Consider the following 17,801-nt stretch of genomic DNA (forward strand, 5'->3'; position numbering starts at 1 on the left):
CTTTAGACCTCAAATAGTATGCATGAGCAACATCAAGATGACAGCCCCTGTCTGCTTTCCATTGTACTAAATACCGGAGGGGGGGGGAAGGAGTCTTGTGTGTGGTGGGGTTATTTCCTTACTTAATAGATCTTCCTCCTTTTTTCCAATACATCAAAAGAGCTAATGGCACACATTGATAAGAGAAAGATGAATTTATAGAATATGATCGAATAGGGTCAAGTCTATACTAGCATTCAAACTTAACATCTGCCTAAAATGACCCTTCTCTTGCCCAGTCCCAGCCCATTTCCCATAGCAAAGAGACACAGAGATGTTGATCATAAAGCTTCTGCAGATCATTAGGAGAAATCTGGAATCTGTGAGGGCCATGCTAAAGGGGTCAACATAAGCCTAGACTGCAGACTTGGTGAGCTCATACCTGGGCAGATGTGGAATCTCAAACTGGTGCAGTCTGGGAATATCCTCTGAAACTCGCATCTCTTCCCGTGGCGAGGGAGTCAGGGTGGCCGTGGACTGCTGTCCATAGGAATTTGCAGGAGAAGAGGCATCGTTGCGAGGTGGGGGAGGAGGACATTCTTCTTCCTGGATGTTCTCCATTAAGTAGGTCCTCTCTGGCAGAGGTGGACACCATTCCTCCACCTCTGACCTATCAAGGTTCATACATTGTTCTAAACCATGACTTATTATAATCATGGTTTATTGAATACATGCTTGTTCATATGTAATATAAAGCCATTATAATTCTGACCTACACTTATTCATACATCATGCAACAAACCAAACAAAACACGTTGTGGATATATTGATGCCTAAAGTAATCCATCCAGCAATCTATATGGCTGTCAGTGGACTAAAACATGCTTAATGTAGTTACTAAATTAATTCATTTGGGCTCACACTGAACATTGGGCCATCAACTGCTACAAACTACAACCAAAGCAAAGCAAAGCGAAACCAAGCTTAGTGCATTTCCTAGGTTTTCAATGAGCTTAAACTCAGCCAATAAACTAGCCCGAAAGACTAGGCTCCCAATACTCAACTAGTATCCTGATTGAAGACATGCATGCTCCTTGTAGCATCAATTTTATAAGGGAGAAGAAAGTCACAGGTGGACAGGCATTTAAGGGTTCTGAAAGTTAAAACTTGATTTTTGAGTCAGTTGAGGATATCCTGCATGGAACTATTGACTTCGAAACTGGCAATACTGATTATAATTATTTTCCCCCTCGTACGTATTGCTCTGTTCATAAGCAGGATATTACGGCAGTCTGTACTACAGGAAAATGCATTACTTCTGGAAAAAGCTGGTCAAAATTCAAATGCAAATTCAGCCTTAAAATGAACATGAAACCCACTCTTCAGTGCCAGCTCTCTCAGCAGTGAAAACACAGTAAAATACTGCAATTTCCCAGTCCTTGGATGGCCCTTACGTGAGTTCTAGTTCTTCTTCCTCTTCTTCTTCTCCTTCTTCTTCCTCCTCCACATATTGGCTCAGCTCATTGGCAGATGGTGGTGGGGGCAGCACTTCTGTCCAGTTGAGGGATGGTGTTTTTACTGGCTTCCCCATCGATTTCTGTTTCCCAGGTTTAGCAACTACAGAAACAGAGAAGTTAGACCTTCCATTACGGTAAAAGACTTTGGTTGCAAGCCTAGTCCTATCTGCAAAGAACAACTCTTATTAAAATTAATGAACCTGAGTGTTTTCTTAAAGTGGCCACCTAATCCTCAATATGCTAAGCTTGATAGTTCTCCTAATCTTCCTGCAGCAATTTGTGCGTCTCTTGAACAAGATGTTATGCATTTTTATGGTACACGTATTGTATCGCATTGTCATCAATGATGAATTAACCTTTTCTGGGAAATGCCAGGCCTATTCTTCTCAAGACAAGATGACCACATTGCAAGTTGAGACTAGATACATGATATACTTGATACTTGGAGGGCATGGGAAGGGCAGAGGAAGATCTCTAAACCAGGGATAGTGTAGGCTACAATTTCCATCATCTCTAACTTGCCTACACTAGTCACGTCTTAATTAAACTTGTACTATCAAACATTTGAGTACGTCCATGGTCTAGCTTCTTGTAAGCTTATGGTCCCTACCACTCTCCACCCTGCCCCGGTCGGGCTGGGCATACTGGATGGTAGAGATGCCAGGCTCGTTGTTCCATTGGCCTTCCTCTTCATCAGGTGAGTGTAGATGGGTTGCACCATATGGTACCACAGGAGTTGTGGCATATGGGGTGGTGTGCTGGGAAAATGCCCCATTGAAGGTCCTCATGTCATCACTGGCTGGGTCAATGGTGCTATATATGGGGCCATCGGACACCCCCGTCCCAAACTTCTCTGTCTGAGCAATGTAATTAGAAATCCCAGCATCTGTCAACAAGGAGAGATGTTGTGAGCCTTACCAGGTTTTTGGGTTGAGCTGAAGCAGTTTCAGGGTGCCTCAATTCCAAATGCCTCTAACATCTGTAGGTCTTTTATTTGAACTTACCGAGAGAGAGAAAAGGGGATCCTTATTGTATTTTCAAAATCCTGTCTCAGTTTTTCTCTTGGGTGGGAAATGTCTCTCAGCCACTTCCTTTAAAAGATCAAGCTTCTTACTGGAGTCTGCCCACCCTGTTCTCCCACGGATCAGCTAGCTCAGGGGTCTCCAATCTTGGCAACTTTAAGCCTGGTGGACTTCAACTCCCAGAATTCCCCAGCCAGCTTTGCTGGGAGTTGAAGTCCACCAGGCTTAAAGTTGCCAAGGTTGGAGATTCCTGAGCTAGCTGGCTACAAATTTTTATTTATTTATTTATATATCAAATTTAGACATCACCCATCTCACTCACAGAGGGAGTCTAGGCAATGCATGTTTGCCTTTTGCTAGCCAGCTCTATTTTCTTCCATTAACATTTTTATTGAGTTATAAAGTAATGTAAAATACAAAATACAAAATAAATAGGAAAGCAGTGGGGAGGGGAAGTGGAAGGAGAGGTGAGGAAGGATAAGAAAAGAAGAAAAAGAAGCACTGACTTCCGATTCTCTCTGCTAGCCAGTTCTAGACCTTCTGTGCTCCTGAGAGACACAATTGATGCTATGGAACTCTTACCATTGTAGTATCTTTCAGTGACGTTATGGTTTCCTGTACAACAGGCCATTCCCGGATCTTTTGTCTTCCCATTCCGCAACAGATTTGGGGCTGGCCAGGAGTCTGCCAGCCATGGGTAGCTGGAAGCACTGGTAGCCATGGCCAGCATGCCAGGGCGGCTAGAGATGAGACAGAAAATTATTTATTTGGTGACTAATGTGACAGGCATTTAAAAATAATTTGAGTAAGTGTGCATGCTTTAGTTAATTAATTGATTAAAATGGTTTCAATTTAATACATGTCTTTTAATTAAATTCAATTATGAGGCGAAGAAAGCACTTTCAATTATCAGGAATATCCAACCAAAGGAAACTTTAAGACTTGTGGACTTCAACTCCCAGAATTCCCCATGACTGGCTAGGGAATTCTGGGAGTTGAAGACCATAAGCCTTAATGGTTCCTAAGGTTAGAATGGACATCCATATCCTTGTGGATATGCACAAGGTTGCAGCAAGCAAGGTGTTAAAGGAAGTGTTGTATTTTTTGGTTCCAAAACACACAACTTTAAATTTTAGAGTTTGGTTTATACCACATTTTTAACTTTGATACTAATGTTCAGATACCTAAATTGGTGTCCTGGGGAGTTGAGAATTATAGCCCAACATAACAGGAAAACACTTGACTGAAAATGGCTGGAGTTATTTATTTATTTGCTTGCCTGATTTCTTAATTAATAACTAATTGCATTTTTGTAATGTTCAATAGCAACCCTTTATATATTTCTTGATGTCTGAGGGATTAATGTATTCCAACATGCTGTTCTGTTTTGTGATTAATTTTTTAATCTTCTCTTTGGGTGAAGTGTTTAGAATGATCCTGAAACAGACACATGAAACTTGGCATATAATGAAACAAAGTACTCTGGAGAGATCGCCTGCAATTTTAACGATTTCACTGAAAAATACTGAAGGAGTTGAAATAAAGATTAACTGACAGCTTGCCAAAAAAGAGGTAACCTCTGAGTTATATGATGGATTATCATCACGGTTTCATCATTTCCTTCACTATCAGACAAAAAGCAAGGGAAGACCTTTGTCTTTTCAGAACATGCTTGCGATGTTTATTGCTCCTTAGAAATGCCTTGATTAGCAGGACGTAGTTGACCGAAGGCATTTAATTGATCAACCCAAATCAATTAACTGATTAAATGTTGCAGTAGTCATAACTTCTAAGATTTTGCCCTGATCAAGCAGAAACATGGGTTGTACTACGGAGAACCAATAAAGCTTATGGGAGAATCCTTCCTATTAGCCCGAGGCCTCTGTACTCACCTGCTGCTGCCGACACGTGCTGGACCATCCGTATGGGGGAAAGAAACTGCAAAGGAGAACAGAGCAGACTCTCAGGGATGCTCCTTTCAAGAACAAAAGAAGGGGAGAATTGGTGGTATGGAGGACAAAGCAATACAATGGGAAGGGGGCACAAAGCCTTACCTGCTGGCGTGTATGCAAAGGAAGCTGAAAAGAGAAGCAAGCAAAGAGTGAGGCAGCTCAAAGAAAGTCATTGCTGGAGTCAGCATGGATGGGCAGGGAGTCTAAATTAAAATGATGGGGCACAGCAGATGCATTGCATGCAGAATGGCGTATATTCCAAATCCCAATTAAAGGGAACCCACCAAAGGTGAGAAGGAAACCCCAAAATGGGTGTGGTGTCCCATCCACAAAGACTACATTTTCCTCCAGTACTCAGATCCCTACTTGGCCCATTAACATAGTACAGAATAGAAGGGGAAGCTGGAGGCAATTAACAAGAACTCTGCCTTCCCCTTCTCCAACAAAGGAAGATGTTTAGAAGGGGTGGTCCAGCCTCCAGGGTAGGGTCCAACTTCAGCTTTGGAGCACGTGACTCAGTTGGAGCTCTCCATGGTGCTGAGATGCTCCATTCTGCTTGACTTCTAGTCAAAGACAGGCCAAAGGATCTAGTATAAGACAGCCCACCTACATCCTCCCTTAAGAATGCTAGAATGGGGAGCTGGTAGTAAAGATGAGCTTATCTTGCCTGTATAGTGGCTCAGCTCCTTTCTCTTCTTTCGGCGACAATAGATCCACACACTGAAGCACATGAGAATGACCCAGCAGGCTCCTCCGATGCCAGCAATGAAAGCTGGTTGCTTCACTACACCTGTGATCTGCTCAGCAAGGCTTACACTATCCCCATTGTCCACAGGGACAGTATCCTGATCTGGCAGGGGTTCTGCAGCAAACATGGAAGGCAAAGGCATTTGCAGTCAGAAGAGGTACAAGGCTTGAGCAAGGTTAATTATGCGGTGAGGACAGTAACCAGATTGAAGGTTGCAGTTTTCCTACACATAGAATTAGCATATTAAGGAAAGAGCCTTGTTTCTTACTAATTTTCTTTCTGGTAGGAACAGAGCTTGCATGGAAGAATTCTCAATCATTTGAGTCTATACTTTCACTGTTCTAAAATAGCAAATTGCTGTTCTATTGTCCTGACAATGTGGCAAGTGTGTCTCACACTTCCTGAATCCTACTGGTATCAGCTGTCTCCTGTTTCAGAACTAAAGTTATGGAACATTTGCAAGAGAGACATTGCAAGATGGTTTATTTTTGAATAAACATATTTAAGAAGACCTTGAGTATCATTCAAACCATCTAAAAGCATGATAGTAATAGTGGTGGATGTAATTTTAGCCTTTGTCTTCTTCATTATAACATATCAATTTCTTACAGGCCATCACTGAAAAGACTGTCTCTTGTTCATATGACAGCTGTATCTTTGAAGATGCTAGAGATGTGCTGTAGAGTATAGAGCCTCCCCAGGTGATGCACCTGGTTGGGCAGGACTGTATGGAAATAGAACTTTTTTCCAACTGTGGGCATATGAAGGAGTCCTGAATACTCACTGATCTGTATGGTGACCGGGGCGCTCCTTACTCCGATGCCAGCACTAGTGGCAGCAGCAACCTCTGTGCGGTAGATCATGCCAGGGATTAGCCCCATCAAAACTGTGGAATGCATTGTGCCATCCACTGTCTTATTAATGTGATAGCGAGACTCATTTCCCAGACACCAAACCTGTCCAGGAGAAGGAGAAGACCATAGTAACTAATGGCTGAAGAAAACATTACCCTGCAAAAAAAAAAAAAACTAGCTGCACATCACTGGATTGCAATATCTACCATAGTAAAGAATTGATGCATTGGCCAGCGAGTTGGACAAGGCAATCTACAATGCACAACCCAACTCTATGATAATATACTCCAGCTTCTGTGACCATCGGAAGTCCAAAGGACTTCAGACCCATTCTTTTTGGGGTGTCTCTCATTGCAAAAGTTGTCAAGGAATCCATTTTACCCGATAATCTTGGATGATCCCATTTTGTTCTCCAGGTGGAGGTGGCTCCCAGGATATGCTTATACTAGTACTGTTGCTGGTTCCCACGGTCACTACAGAAATTCCTTGTGGAGGAGCACTAGGAGCTGAGGAAGAGGAAAGAAAAGAAAAGAAAAGGGATTTCTTGCTCAGAATAGTCTGATAAAGATAGCAACCATTGCAGCTTCTACTCTGAGTTGTGAAAGCACACCAAGATATTGTCAAGGCATGCTGGCTAAGTTTTTATACAACACTTAAGTTTTGACATGGATTTGCCTGGTTTTTGCTAAACAGAAAACTGAAGAGCATCTGGTCTTTATTGCAGACAAGAAATTCACGACAAAAATGGAGAAGCTATCATTATGAACAAAAGGGTGTTGAAGTCATTGCTTGGCTACAACATCAAAATGTTAAGTTTAAGGCAAGTCACTTAACATTGCAGTGATCCAAGTCTTATTTTCCAACCCCAGATACAGCTCTATAGCACCTTGCAACACTTAAAAAACATTGTGGGAGACTGGAATCCTAAAATTGGAACTAAATAATATCTGCGATAATGGGACAATTTGACTTCAGTATACAAACTAAAGCAGGAGACAGACTAATAGAGATCTGCTAAGAAAATTCAATGTTTACAGAAAATACCTTCTTCCAACAGCCTGAAAGATTACTTTACACATGGACATTAGTCAATGGACAAACCCAAAATCAAATTTACTATATACTCTGCAAGCTGAAATGGAGAAGATCTATTCAATCAGCAAAAACAAGATTTGGTATTGCCTGTGGCTAGCATATGAACTCCTCCTTGCAACTTAATTCATCAGACAGACAAGATATTATCTCAGCAATATTCAATATGATTATACAATGAAGGTAAAGCATATATTTAGTGGATTAGAATTGATAAATAGAGTGCTTGAAGAACTCTGGATGAAACCTTGTGACATCACCAAAGATAAAGCCAGAGAAATATATTGAAATGCAGAAAGCAAAAGAGGGTGAAATTGCTGCCTGCTAATATATTGAAAATAATTGAAGAAACAAAAGGAAAGAGAGGCAGAAAGAAATTGGTGTAACTAAAATGCTACATTCTAGAGAAAGGTACAAAGAGACAATGAGTTATATCTACACTGACATACAAAGAAATTGAGAATAACAATAAATGAAAAGGACAAGAAACTTGAGAAAATTATAGAAATTGAGGGAAATTTTAATACAAAGTGGTCATAATAAAAGGCAAAGCTCTAAAGAAGTTAAAAAGGATAGTGTGTTTGTGTGTGTGTGTATATGTTTTTCTTTTAGCCAGGTTTCTCCTACGTAACCAAGATTTTTCTTTCTACAGTCCTAGCTCAGTGGAGTCACATCCACTCGATTCTGGGCTTTTTTCTTATGGCAGTCAGCAGGCCCTATGCTACCCTATGCTGCCTAGTGAGAGACTAGGCAGCATAGGGCCTGCTGGCTGCCATAAGAAAAAAACCCAGAATTGAGTGGATGTGACTCCACTGAGCTAGGGCTATAGAAAGAAAAATCTTGGTTACGTAGGAGAAACCTGGCTAAAAGAAAAACACACATAAAACCTATGAAAGAAAAAAGTAAGAAAAAATACACACACACATATACACACACACATACACGGAAAAAGAGTTGCAGGATTCAGAAGAGGCAAAGGCACTTGAGATCACAACGTTAACATCCAATGAAAAATGAAAAAAGACCAGAGAGTCTTTTTTTCATTTATTTATGTATTTATTTATTTGTCACTTTTAAAATAAAAAGTGACTCTGAGCAACCTATTAGCCACAATAACTTGTGAATAACTCCTTAAAGACATTGGTGCACTCTAAGCTTCCTCCTATTTTGGCTACGGATGAATTTCTATCATGGCCAGGAATCAAGAATAAGAACTGAGCGTGAGGCAACTAAAGTGTTTAAAATTGGGGAAGGCGTCAGGGCTGTATACTGTCATTGTACTCAATATTTATTTATTTGTTGACTGATTGATTCAAATTTAGAGGTGGCTCATCTCATTCACAGAGTGATTCTGAGTTGTGTACAATTAAAAACATTAAAAACCATATAAAATATTATATTTCAATAAAAGGAGGCAGTTAAAACAAGGGTAGCAATTTAAGTTTGCAAGGCAGGAGAGAGCCTTCATGGATGTTGACTGTACTGAGCGAAATGTCGGATTAGGGGAGACAGAAACTGGAATTACAATTGCTGTGACAAATGTCAAGAACCTGAGATGCTTGGAAACAGAGAAAACTTAAGTGAACTCTTTTTGAAGGTGAAGGAAGAATGTGCTGGTCTGTTGCTCCATATTAAAAACAACAAACTCGTTTAAAATTATGTTGACAGGCAATGCCAACCCAATGCAAAGAAACAGGGAAACTGAAGTGGCGAACAGATTCCTAGGCTCAAAAATGACATACATACTGTGGAGGTGTCACACCTGCAACTAAATTATACATTGTCAAAATCATTATTTTCCCAGTTATAGCATATAGTGTAAAAGGTAGATGATCAGAAAAGCTGAATGAAAAACACACACTTCTCAATTGTGGCATTGAAGAAGATTGTTGGGAAATAATTTCTTTTTCTTGGATTGCAAAAAGAAGAAATTATTCAAGAACAAAACCAGAGTGCACGTGGAAATACTAACAAGGAAACCAATGCTTATATATTTCAGACAAGCAAGCAAAACACAGGCAAGATTTATTTTAAAAAAGGCTGGGATGCCTGGAAAAATCAAACTCAATTGAAAAAAGTCAATAAAAGAGCAAGTGACTGGCTATAAGGCATAAGAGCTAAAACAAGAAAAAAAATGCAGTTCCTCATTGATAATTCTGGTGGAATGATGTCCTTTGGGAACCTGAAGTGACTGAATGACTGAACAATCCCAACTTACTCTGTGAAGCCAGCCATTGTGGTTTATCAGCTGTGATTTATTTCGTGTGTTGCATTAACCTGACCAGTTTCAATCCGTTAAAACAACCCTCATCCTTATGCAGGGTTCCCTTTTTTCCTGCTTATGGGCTTTCTGTAGAAATCAACAGGAAACCAACCAAGCAGAAGACCCTATTAGGCAGAAGATACAGCCACTTCATCAATGCATGTTAATTTCATAAATCAAGACCATGTACTTTGGTTGTCTTAAAAATTATCATTTTTGTGCCTGTTAAAAGGAAGACAATTTGGGTGGGAGGAGAAAAGGGGGCATATGGAAAGGGATTGTTTTAGTGTCTTATAAACCACCCGGAAGATAATTAAATCAAAGGGCCAACATTTGATCAATCGTTTTTTTCAATCAGTTAGGAAGTAAATGTTTGATTATTAATAATAGATGAAGTGGCTATGAGAATCCTAATTCTGTAAGATATACTGTATTTTACAAAAAAAAAATCTCAGAGATCTCCTAATCCATTCTGCCAATGTTAACAATCAGCAGTCATGAAGTAATTCACTGGGAAATTATTCCTTTCCTTATTTCTATCTAACAATCAATACAGCATTCAGAATTCATGTCTCTGTAGAAAAGAAGCCTACAGTTCTTACAGTGCTGAGTTAGACACAAAAAATGGATGATGATAGACAGAAATACCAAAATATCAAAATGGTCATGTTGATGTAAAGAGCAAACTTCAAAATTCACATGATGATTGAAACCAAGAAATTTGGTTATAGGAAGGTGGGGATGACTCAGGTTTAAAGATAGCAGCTTCCTTTTCCTACAAACCTTCTTCTGGGGTGCGCACCAGGAGCACCTCACTATCCATGCCCTGGAACTCATCAAAATATGGCCGGATCTTGACCTCATATTCTTGGCCTTTGCGTAGGTCTACTAAGACAGTGTTCCGTTCAGCAGGTGACTTCACATCCTGCACCAGCCAAGCACTGTTCTTGGGCCGGTACATTATCCGATAACCTTGGATGAACTGAGCCTGGCGATCCACCTGAATGAAATAAAGAGAGAGCATTGACTGTATGGGTATGGAACCTATTGCCTGGATCAATGCTTCTCCTGTCTACGATACAATTTCTTCCTCTTGCTATTGGTTCTGATGATGTTGTTTCAAGAAAAAGTATTAGCTTAGTAACACTCACAGTCCAGGTCACTTGTATGGTGGTGGAAGTGAGGACAACGGGTTCCTGGAGCTGAACTACCACATCCCCAAGTTCCCGTTGCACCTGCCGGTGATCGACTCCTTGTCTGGTGGGACTCACATCTATCAAGAAAAGGCACAAATCCCATACCAGATGATACTCTTTGCAACAAAACCAACATAAAATATCCAAAATTGAAAACAGAGCAAATGATCACCAAGCTGTAGATATGCATACGCCCATGAAGTTTCTTTCTAGGTTTTACCGGATACTTAGTAACTTCAAGAGTTAGAAACATGTTTTTGTAGAAATGTTCAATCTGTGCTAGGCCAGTAGAACTTTCTATGGAAGGATTGTAGAGCTACAGATGTACAACTGGAGATTATAAACCATGAACTCTGGTTCCTATAGGGTTGGAATAATGGATGAAAAGGAGAGATAATGGATCAAGGAGAGATTCAGCCTGGAAATAAGGAGAAATTTTCTGTCAGTGACAACAATCAACCAAAGGAACAGAAGTTGCCCTCGGAAGTTGTGGGAGCTTTGTCATTGGAGGCTTTCAAGAAGAGATTGGACTGCCATCAGTCAGAAATGGTGTAGGGTCTCCTGCTTGGGCAGAGGGTTGGACTAGATGACCTACAAGGTCCCTTCCAGCTAAGCTAATCTAATCTAATCTAATCTAATCTAATCTAATCTAATCTAATCTAATCTAATCTAATCTAATCTAATCTAATCTATCCTGAAAGGCATAAGAGGGCTGAGAATTAAAGTAGAAAGGATCATATAACATTTGAGTAGATTTGCTGACTTCTCTACAATTACTTGGAGGCCTACAGAATGAAACTAAGCATTTGCACAGCTTCTGATTCCTTATAACCACCATGAAATAAATCTTTTATTTCTCTCTTTCACATGTGGAGTAAAACCTATTGCAGCAGCAGTGGAATTCAAAATGGGGCCTTTTAACCCCTATCATAAACTTCCATCAGTGTTACTATCTGGCTCCCTTCACACATACATCAAGCCAGGGTTCGTTTTAGCTCTAATTTTTTTAATCCTCTCATAATTACCTGGATTCACACAACATGCAGTCTAACACAAAACCTTATGTTTGGATCATCTCCCCATGCTTAAACCCAAACCAAATAAATGACATTATGGCTTTAATATACTGCATCAACCAAGCTCATGTCCGATCAGCCCCTCATTCAACATAGTGCCATGTGGAAACTCACCTTGTGTACGAACTGGCTCTGAGACCGGGCTAGGATCACTGAGGCCATAGGAGTTGACAGCTCGCACAAGAAAGAGGTAAATGGTGTTTGGATTCAAGCCACTGACAGTGTGCTTTTCAAGCTTGACATCATCTGCCACGGTTTGCCAAGTGCTGCCTGAAGACTGACTGCAATAGGACAGAGTTCAAAAAGGAAGAGAGAGACAGCACAGGCTTCATGTGTGTCCTTGGCCTCTGATTTAGCTGATTTAGCAACAGTCTTATTTAACAACAGCCTGATTTAGCAAAATTCAGAGGCAGAGAGATCCACTAGTAGTGCCTGGTGTACGTACTTACAATGTCCCACAGTTTACTTTGAGATCAACGAGCAATAGAAATTTAGTTTAATTTAATTTCATTGATTTTTATTTATTCTATTTAGGTACCACTGACTCCAAACAACTCTAGGTAGCTCATTGTATAACAACAAGTCAAAAACATAACCAACCAACCAAAATAAGTAAAAACAGATTACAAATGTAACAATAACGGGTAGGACTTTTGATATATACCAACAATTAGTCCATATTTTTCTTATCATGAAATGCAGAAAATTAGTGGCTCCATTAAGACAAGACTATTGACAGCTTCTGACTTCATGGACAACTATTTGGGCTCATGCAACCTCCAAACCTCAGGAAGACCACCTTTTCTCTAGCTGTTTGGTTGCCCCAGAAAGTCTTGGCATTTTAGATTCCCCACACTGCACCAAAGGAACATGATGCAAAGCATTCTGGGAAATTTGAAAGGGCGGGTGGATTTTAGCTACTTGCTATGAACATGGCACTCTTCCCCGATGAGGGACCATGATGGATGGCATTAGAAAGAGACCAATTTTTCCAGACAGTCTCCCTGCCAGCCTTAAAAGATCTCAGCAACTGCAGAATGACTTTGCAATTATAAGCACAGACGTTGCAGTTATAAGCACAGCCTTTTGTAGACACAAAGGAGCGGTAGACAAGATTCCTGTTTGCCTTAACCACTGAATTTTAAAGTTCACAAAATTGTTTTAGAATTGCTGCCCACCTTGAATTTTCAAGGTCCAGAATTCAATGGAACCCTGATTGACAAGCTTTTGGCTCAGGTACAGAATGTAAACAGGGACTTGGCCCTTAGCCCAATCTATTCTCCCTGCAATCAGAAAATCTATTTTTTGAGCCTTTTTAACTCTGCTTCAAAGAGGTGCAATTTTTTTGTAGTCTTTCAATGGGATGCGGGAACAATGGAGTAATATGTTCCATGCTGGAAGCTATAAAGAGATGAACCTGAATGCAACACCAGGACATTTTCAAGGCTTAGAATGGGATAGCTCAGAATTCAGATCGGCTCTGAATTCTAAGCTAAACACACAGATGCTCAAGTCCATGTTAAAGAGAATTTGTAGCAGATGCCAGGCTGCCCCTAGTCTTGTGTTTCCATGTCCCTCCGTGCATGCTCCCATACAAGTCTGGATTAGTTTACTCAATGATTTATGATGTAGCAGGGCTACCTCCCCGTTTGCCAAACCTCTCACTGTAAGTGACTTGCTCAGCCACCTGCGCTTCCCCACAAAGCTCCTTGTCCAGAACAGATGGCTCTGTTAGGTAAGGTGTGCAAACCACATGAAAAAGAAGAGTTTTCCTTGATACACGCATCCCTTGGTAGCTCAGCTGCAGGGAGGCAGAATCCGAAGAGGGTATGTGGTAATGATATGTGTGTCGTGGGCAGGAATCACAAACAGAAGCTTAATATGGATTTAGCAGGGGAGAAAATGGATGGTCTTGGAATGTACCGACAGCAAAAAAATTTACACAGCTGCCTGGATCTGCTCTCTTGCCCTCTGAAAAACTAGCTTCAGATACAGCTGATAGATCGGAGGGGGGCAGGCGGAGGGAGAAGAAAGAAAACAGCTCAGATCTTTATAAAGTTAAGTTTTCCTTATCAGGTGAAAGGTAGAAGTTGCCATTCTTGGATAATAGAACAGGGATACCCAGCCTGACTTGTGTTCTGCTTCGTGTAAACTCCATTCCCTAAAATAGGGGTGAGTAACATTCAGGGATGAATATTGCATTTTGAATATTTTGTCAGTGTGCTGGATGGGGTGAGCAGAGCTAAGAGAAGCCTAAATTAAATTTACAGTTCAGCAAGGTTCAGCTTTTTGCAATGAGAATTCTAATTCTGGCTCAGAGCAATACATGATAAAAATAAAATAAAATAAGGAAAGCACTAGTTTTTCCCCATTGTCCCATCTTTGCAGCACAATCTCATGTTCTTTTGCTGACCGGAACAAAACAAAATCCTGATTCTGTTTCATCACCTCTGTCAAGGGGCAGCCAGCCCAACAGGAGGCATAAGATTGCTTGACCCATGGGCTAAGGGCAGATGGAGAACTATTTTATTGCCCAAGATCGCATTACATGGCTGAAAGCAGCAGAGCAAAGCTAAAAATGTGTGTGTGTATGGGGGGGTTTCCTCCCATCTCCCTCCTTCTTTCCCTTTTCTCATCCAGCGAGCTGCTAGGGAGGAACAGATTGTTCTTACAGGAGATCTATTCTAATCGTTAATGGAGAATTTGTGAAATCACAGATGACATGTCATTAGGCCAAGATTCCCTAGTCTTGAACAACAGATTAATTCTTTTATTTATTACATTTTTATTACACTTTTATTACTTTATAAGTAACTCAGGCAGCAAACAAACCTAATGTTCTTTTCTCCAACAACAACCTTGTGAGGTGGGTTGGGCTAAAAGAGAGTGACTGGCCCAAAGTCACCCAGCCTGCTTTCATGCCTAAGGCAGGACTAGAACTCACAGTCTCCTTGGTGATTAGTGCAAAGTCTCCAAGCCGACTTTATTCCTTTTTATGCCTAAAATGGGACTAGAACGCCTGGTTTCTAGACCAGTACCTTAACCACTATACCAAACTAACTCTTCAGTTTTTCATTCTGAAATTGCCCAACTGTCTGCTTCATGCCCAACAGTAATTGGAGAAAAAACTCTTAAGGAACCTATGAGTTACCTGAATGCTTCAATAATGTATGAGCTGATAGGAGCACCTCCATTCCCAGGGTTTGGCTTCCAGATCAAAGCAACACTGTTCTTGGTGACATCAGTGACCAGGGGAGCTGAAGGTGGACCTGGAAGCAGGTTTGGCTCTGGGAGCTGCATCTGGAGATCTACTCCATTCTCTGGGAAAACAATGTAGAGGATGAAGAGAACATTAGCCAGAAGGCCTTCAAGGAATACTGATCAAATCAGCTACAGAGGGTCTTTGTAGATGGTGAGCTGAATTTAGCTTTGTGCATCCTATGGCTTCCCAATGCATTTTACATTTGCAAAGCAAAAAAATGCATGATTTGGAACATCTTCCTATGATGAAGGTATAACTGTCTGTGCAAGGAAGTATGGACTTTCTTCATCCTGAAAATTAGGGCCTCCTGCTAACCAGGATGATATTAATAGAATTTACTGCCATGAGACGTGACAATAGGCATAAACTTTTATGATCTTTTTCCCACTCCAAGAAATTAGGCAACTAATGGTTTGAGGAGACAAGAAGCCAAATATTCAAGTCTGGCAGATTTTAGATTCTTTCCAAGGATGTAGAAAGGCTGGCCATTTTTAGATTTGCAGGTTGACAAAAAGCCATCCAGAACTGGTCACTGGGGCTACCTTTGTTTACCTAACTGTGGGCAGGTTCTTTCTCTGGGACACACCAGAGGTTGGTTGTAGCAGGTTCTGACCAGTTCTGGAGAACCGGTAGCGGAAATTTTGAGTAGTTTGGAGAATCGGTAGTAAAAATTCTGACTGGCCCCACCCCCATTTATTCTCTGCCTCCCGAGTCCCAGCTGATCGGGAGGAAATGGGGATTTTGCAGTAACCTTCCCCTGCCACGCCGACCAAGCCACATCCACAGAACCGGTGGTAAAATTTTTTGAAACCTATCACTGGGACACACTAGAAGAAATGGTGTAGGTCTGCTTGATAGATTAAAGCAGGAGTATCCAAGTGTGGCAACTTTAAGACTTGTGAACTTCAGCCCCCAGAATTTACCAGCCAGTACATCCACAATTTAATTTGCCACTTTTGGACAACCCTGGATTAAAGTCAAACTAACAAACTGCATTTAACGCAGAACTTTTTAAAAATTGGAAGTGCCTAGGGAAAGGCTCTTCATTATTGGGAGTAGCCACTTAGGACAACTTCATTCTCTCTCAACTATGGCCTGAAGAAACAAATTCTGCCTTCATTTTTATGGCACACCTGGCACCTGCATTCCCCTCCCTGGCCCTATGTGTTTATTTTTAGAAGAAATCCAATAATCTAAATTGGGTTTAAGAGTTTGGTCTATTTTTCAATGCCTCTGAAGTTATTCCCCCTTCTATACCCCGGCATCTCAGAAGAAGCATAGCAAATATGAAGTCCCAGGTAAACCACACTCCCATCTATCTCCACTCAAGGGGTCCTGCAAATGACTCACCTTGCACTGCCAGAAAGCCACTCCACCTGGTTTCACCGGTTGAGCTTGTAGCAATGCAAACATACAGCCCAGAGTCGGAGGTCTGAAACATGCCAAGGAAAGAAGCTGTTATTCCTTTCTGCTCTCAGCAATTGTAGTTTGGACTTTGGAGTTTTCTTGCCTTCAGGGAGAATGTATCCTATAGTCCTTAGATGTATACTATTACTGCTTATCCACAGGAGATACTTCATATTTCTTCCTATGGCTTTGAGGAAAGGATAGGCTTGATGGAAGCTGGATGGTTATGAGACCAGCCCAGATGTCCTGGTACAGGTTGATTTACAACTATTTATTTAGTGACGGTTCAAAGTTTCAGTTCCATTGAAAAGTGATTTACAACCAGTCTTTGTACTTATCACTGTTGCAGCATCTCCATGGTCATGTGATCAAAATTCAGGCAATTGGCTATGGGCATGTATTTATGACCATTGCAGTGACCCAGGATCATGGGATTGACATTTGTGACTTTCCCAGGTGACTTCCAACGAGCAATGTCAAAGGGGAAAGCTGGACTTTGTGATTCAAATTAACTGTAGTAATTTACTTAACAACTGTGGTTTAAAAAGAGTCATAAAATCAGGTGCAACTCACTTACTGTGAGTTTGCTCTCTGAAATGCAGTTGTGGAGCACAGGTATAAATATAATGGTTAGGGTGTCATAAAAATATGCCAGCAGAGAGGCTAATGACTCCCAAAGGATTCTTGCATTATACTTTTACAGACAAAAGGGAGCAGGACTCACTGCTCCCTGGCCACATTTATCCATATTGGGATTTTAATGTTCGAATGCTCAGATAATCTGAAAGGCAGCAGAGAATCTGTGTGTACGTGCCAAAATCTGCATGATGGAAAGATGTGTTGCCAGGTCTGAAGTCCCACCATTTTGTTGCAATTGCCATCTTGCAGATTTTGACCACTCTCTGGAACTGCCAACATTTGGAACAACTATTATTTTGCCCTCATTCTATCAATAGGCAACATGAAGGTACTTCTATTAATTACCTGCCTGTTATTATTCATATTTTCCCCTCCATCTCCCTTCTGCGGTATGATAATTCTTAGCTCTCTTGCCAGACTATTTATTTATACTTAAAATGTGAGTTCCTTCAGGTATGAATACAGCTAAGATATAATAATGACAACAACAACAATGGTTTGGTATTAAATTAAAAATGTAAGTCAAAATAAAATTAAAGAGGAACAGTTGACAGAGCCCATGAGTGAAAAATAAAGTGACAGATGGAAAGAAAAGAAAGAAGCTTAACTTTGACAAAAGCTTTGGAAAAAGAAAAAGTCTGCCTAGCGGGTCTTCAAACTTGGCAGCTTTAAGGCTTGTGGACTTCAACTCTCAGAATTCTCCAGCTGGCTGGAGAATTCTGGGAGTTAAAGTCCACAATTCTTAAAGCTGCCAAGTTTGAAGACTGCATAAAAGCAGAAGAGTTGCAATTCTG

The 17,801-nt window shown here is 40.8% G+C and overlaps 1 protein-coding gene across 1 annotated transcript in view; it reads right to left on the minus strand.

Annotated features, from left to right (window-relative positions):
• Positions 1-17,801, minus strand: part of ROBO3 (roundabout guidance receptor 3) — a 222,301-nt gene that overhangs the window by 16,246 nt on the left and 188,254 nt on the right. Inside the window, exons 11-24 of the mRNA XM_070952536.1 lie at positions 16,312-16,393; positions 14,851-15,019; positions 11,814-11,980; positions 10,579-10,700; positions 10,211-10,427; positions 6,454-6,578; positions 6,003-6,174; positions 5,138-5,332; positions 4,573-4,596; positions 4,411-4,456; positions 3,101-3,258; positions 2,107-2,382; positions 1,434-1,596; positions 422-649 (exon numbers count right to left, since the gene is read on the minus strand). Coding sequence (XP_070808637.1) covers positions 422-649; positions 1,434-1,596; positions 2,107-2,382; positions 3,101-3,258; positions 4,411-4,456; positions 4,573-4,596; positions 5,138-5,332; positions 6,003-6,174; positions 6,454-6,578; positions 10,211-10,427; positions 10,579-10,700; positions 11,814-11,980; positions 14,851-15,019; positions 16,312-16,393 — 2,144 coding nt within the window. The remainder of the gene's footprint in view (positions 1-421; positions 650-1,433; positions 1,597-2,106; positions 2,383-3,100; positions 3,259-4,410; positions 4,457-4,572; positions 4,597-5,137; positions 5,333-6,002; positions 6,175-6,453; positions 6,579-10,210; positions 10,428-10,578; positions 10,701-11,813; positions 11,981-14,850; positions 15,020-16,311; positions 16,394-17,801) is intronic.

Source organism: Pituophis catenifer, unplaced genomic scaffold (assembly GCF_029215685.1).
Source record: "Pituophis catenifer annectens isolate HBS135680 unplaced genomic scaffold, rPitCat1.0.hap2 SCAF_12, whole genome shotgun sequence".
NCBI classification, from domain to species: domain Eukaryota; kingdom Metazoa; phylum Chordata; class Lepidosauria; order Squamata; family Colubridae; genus Pituophis; species Pituophis catenifer.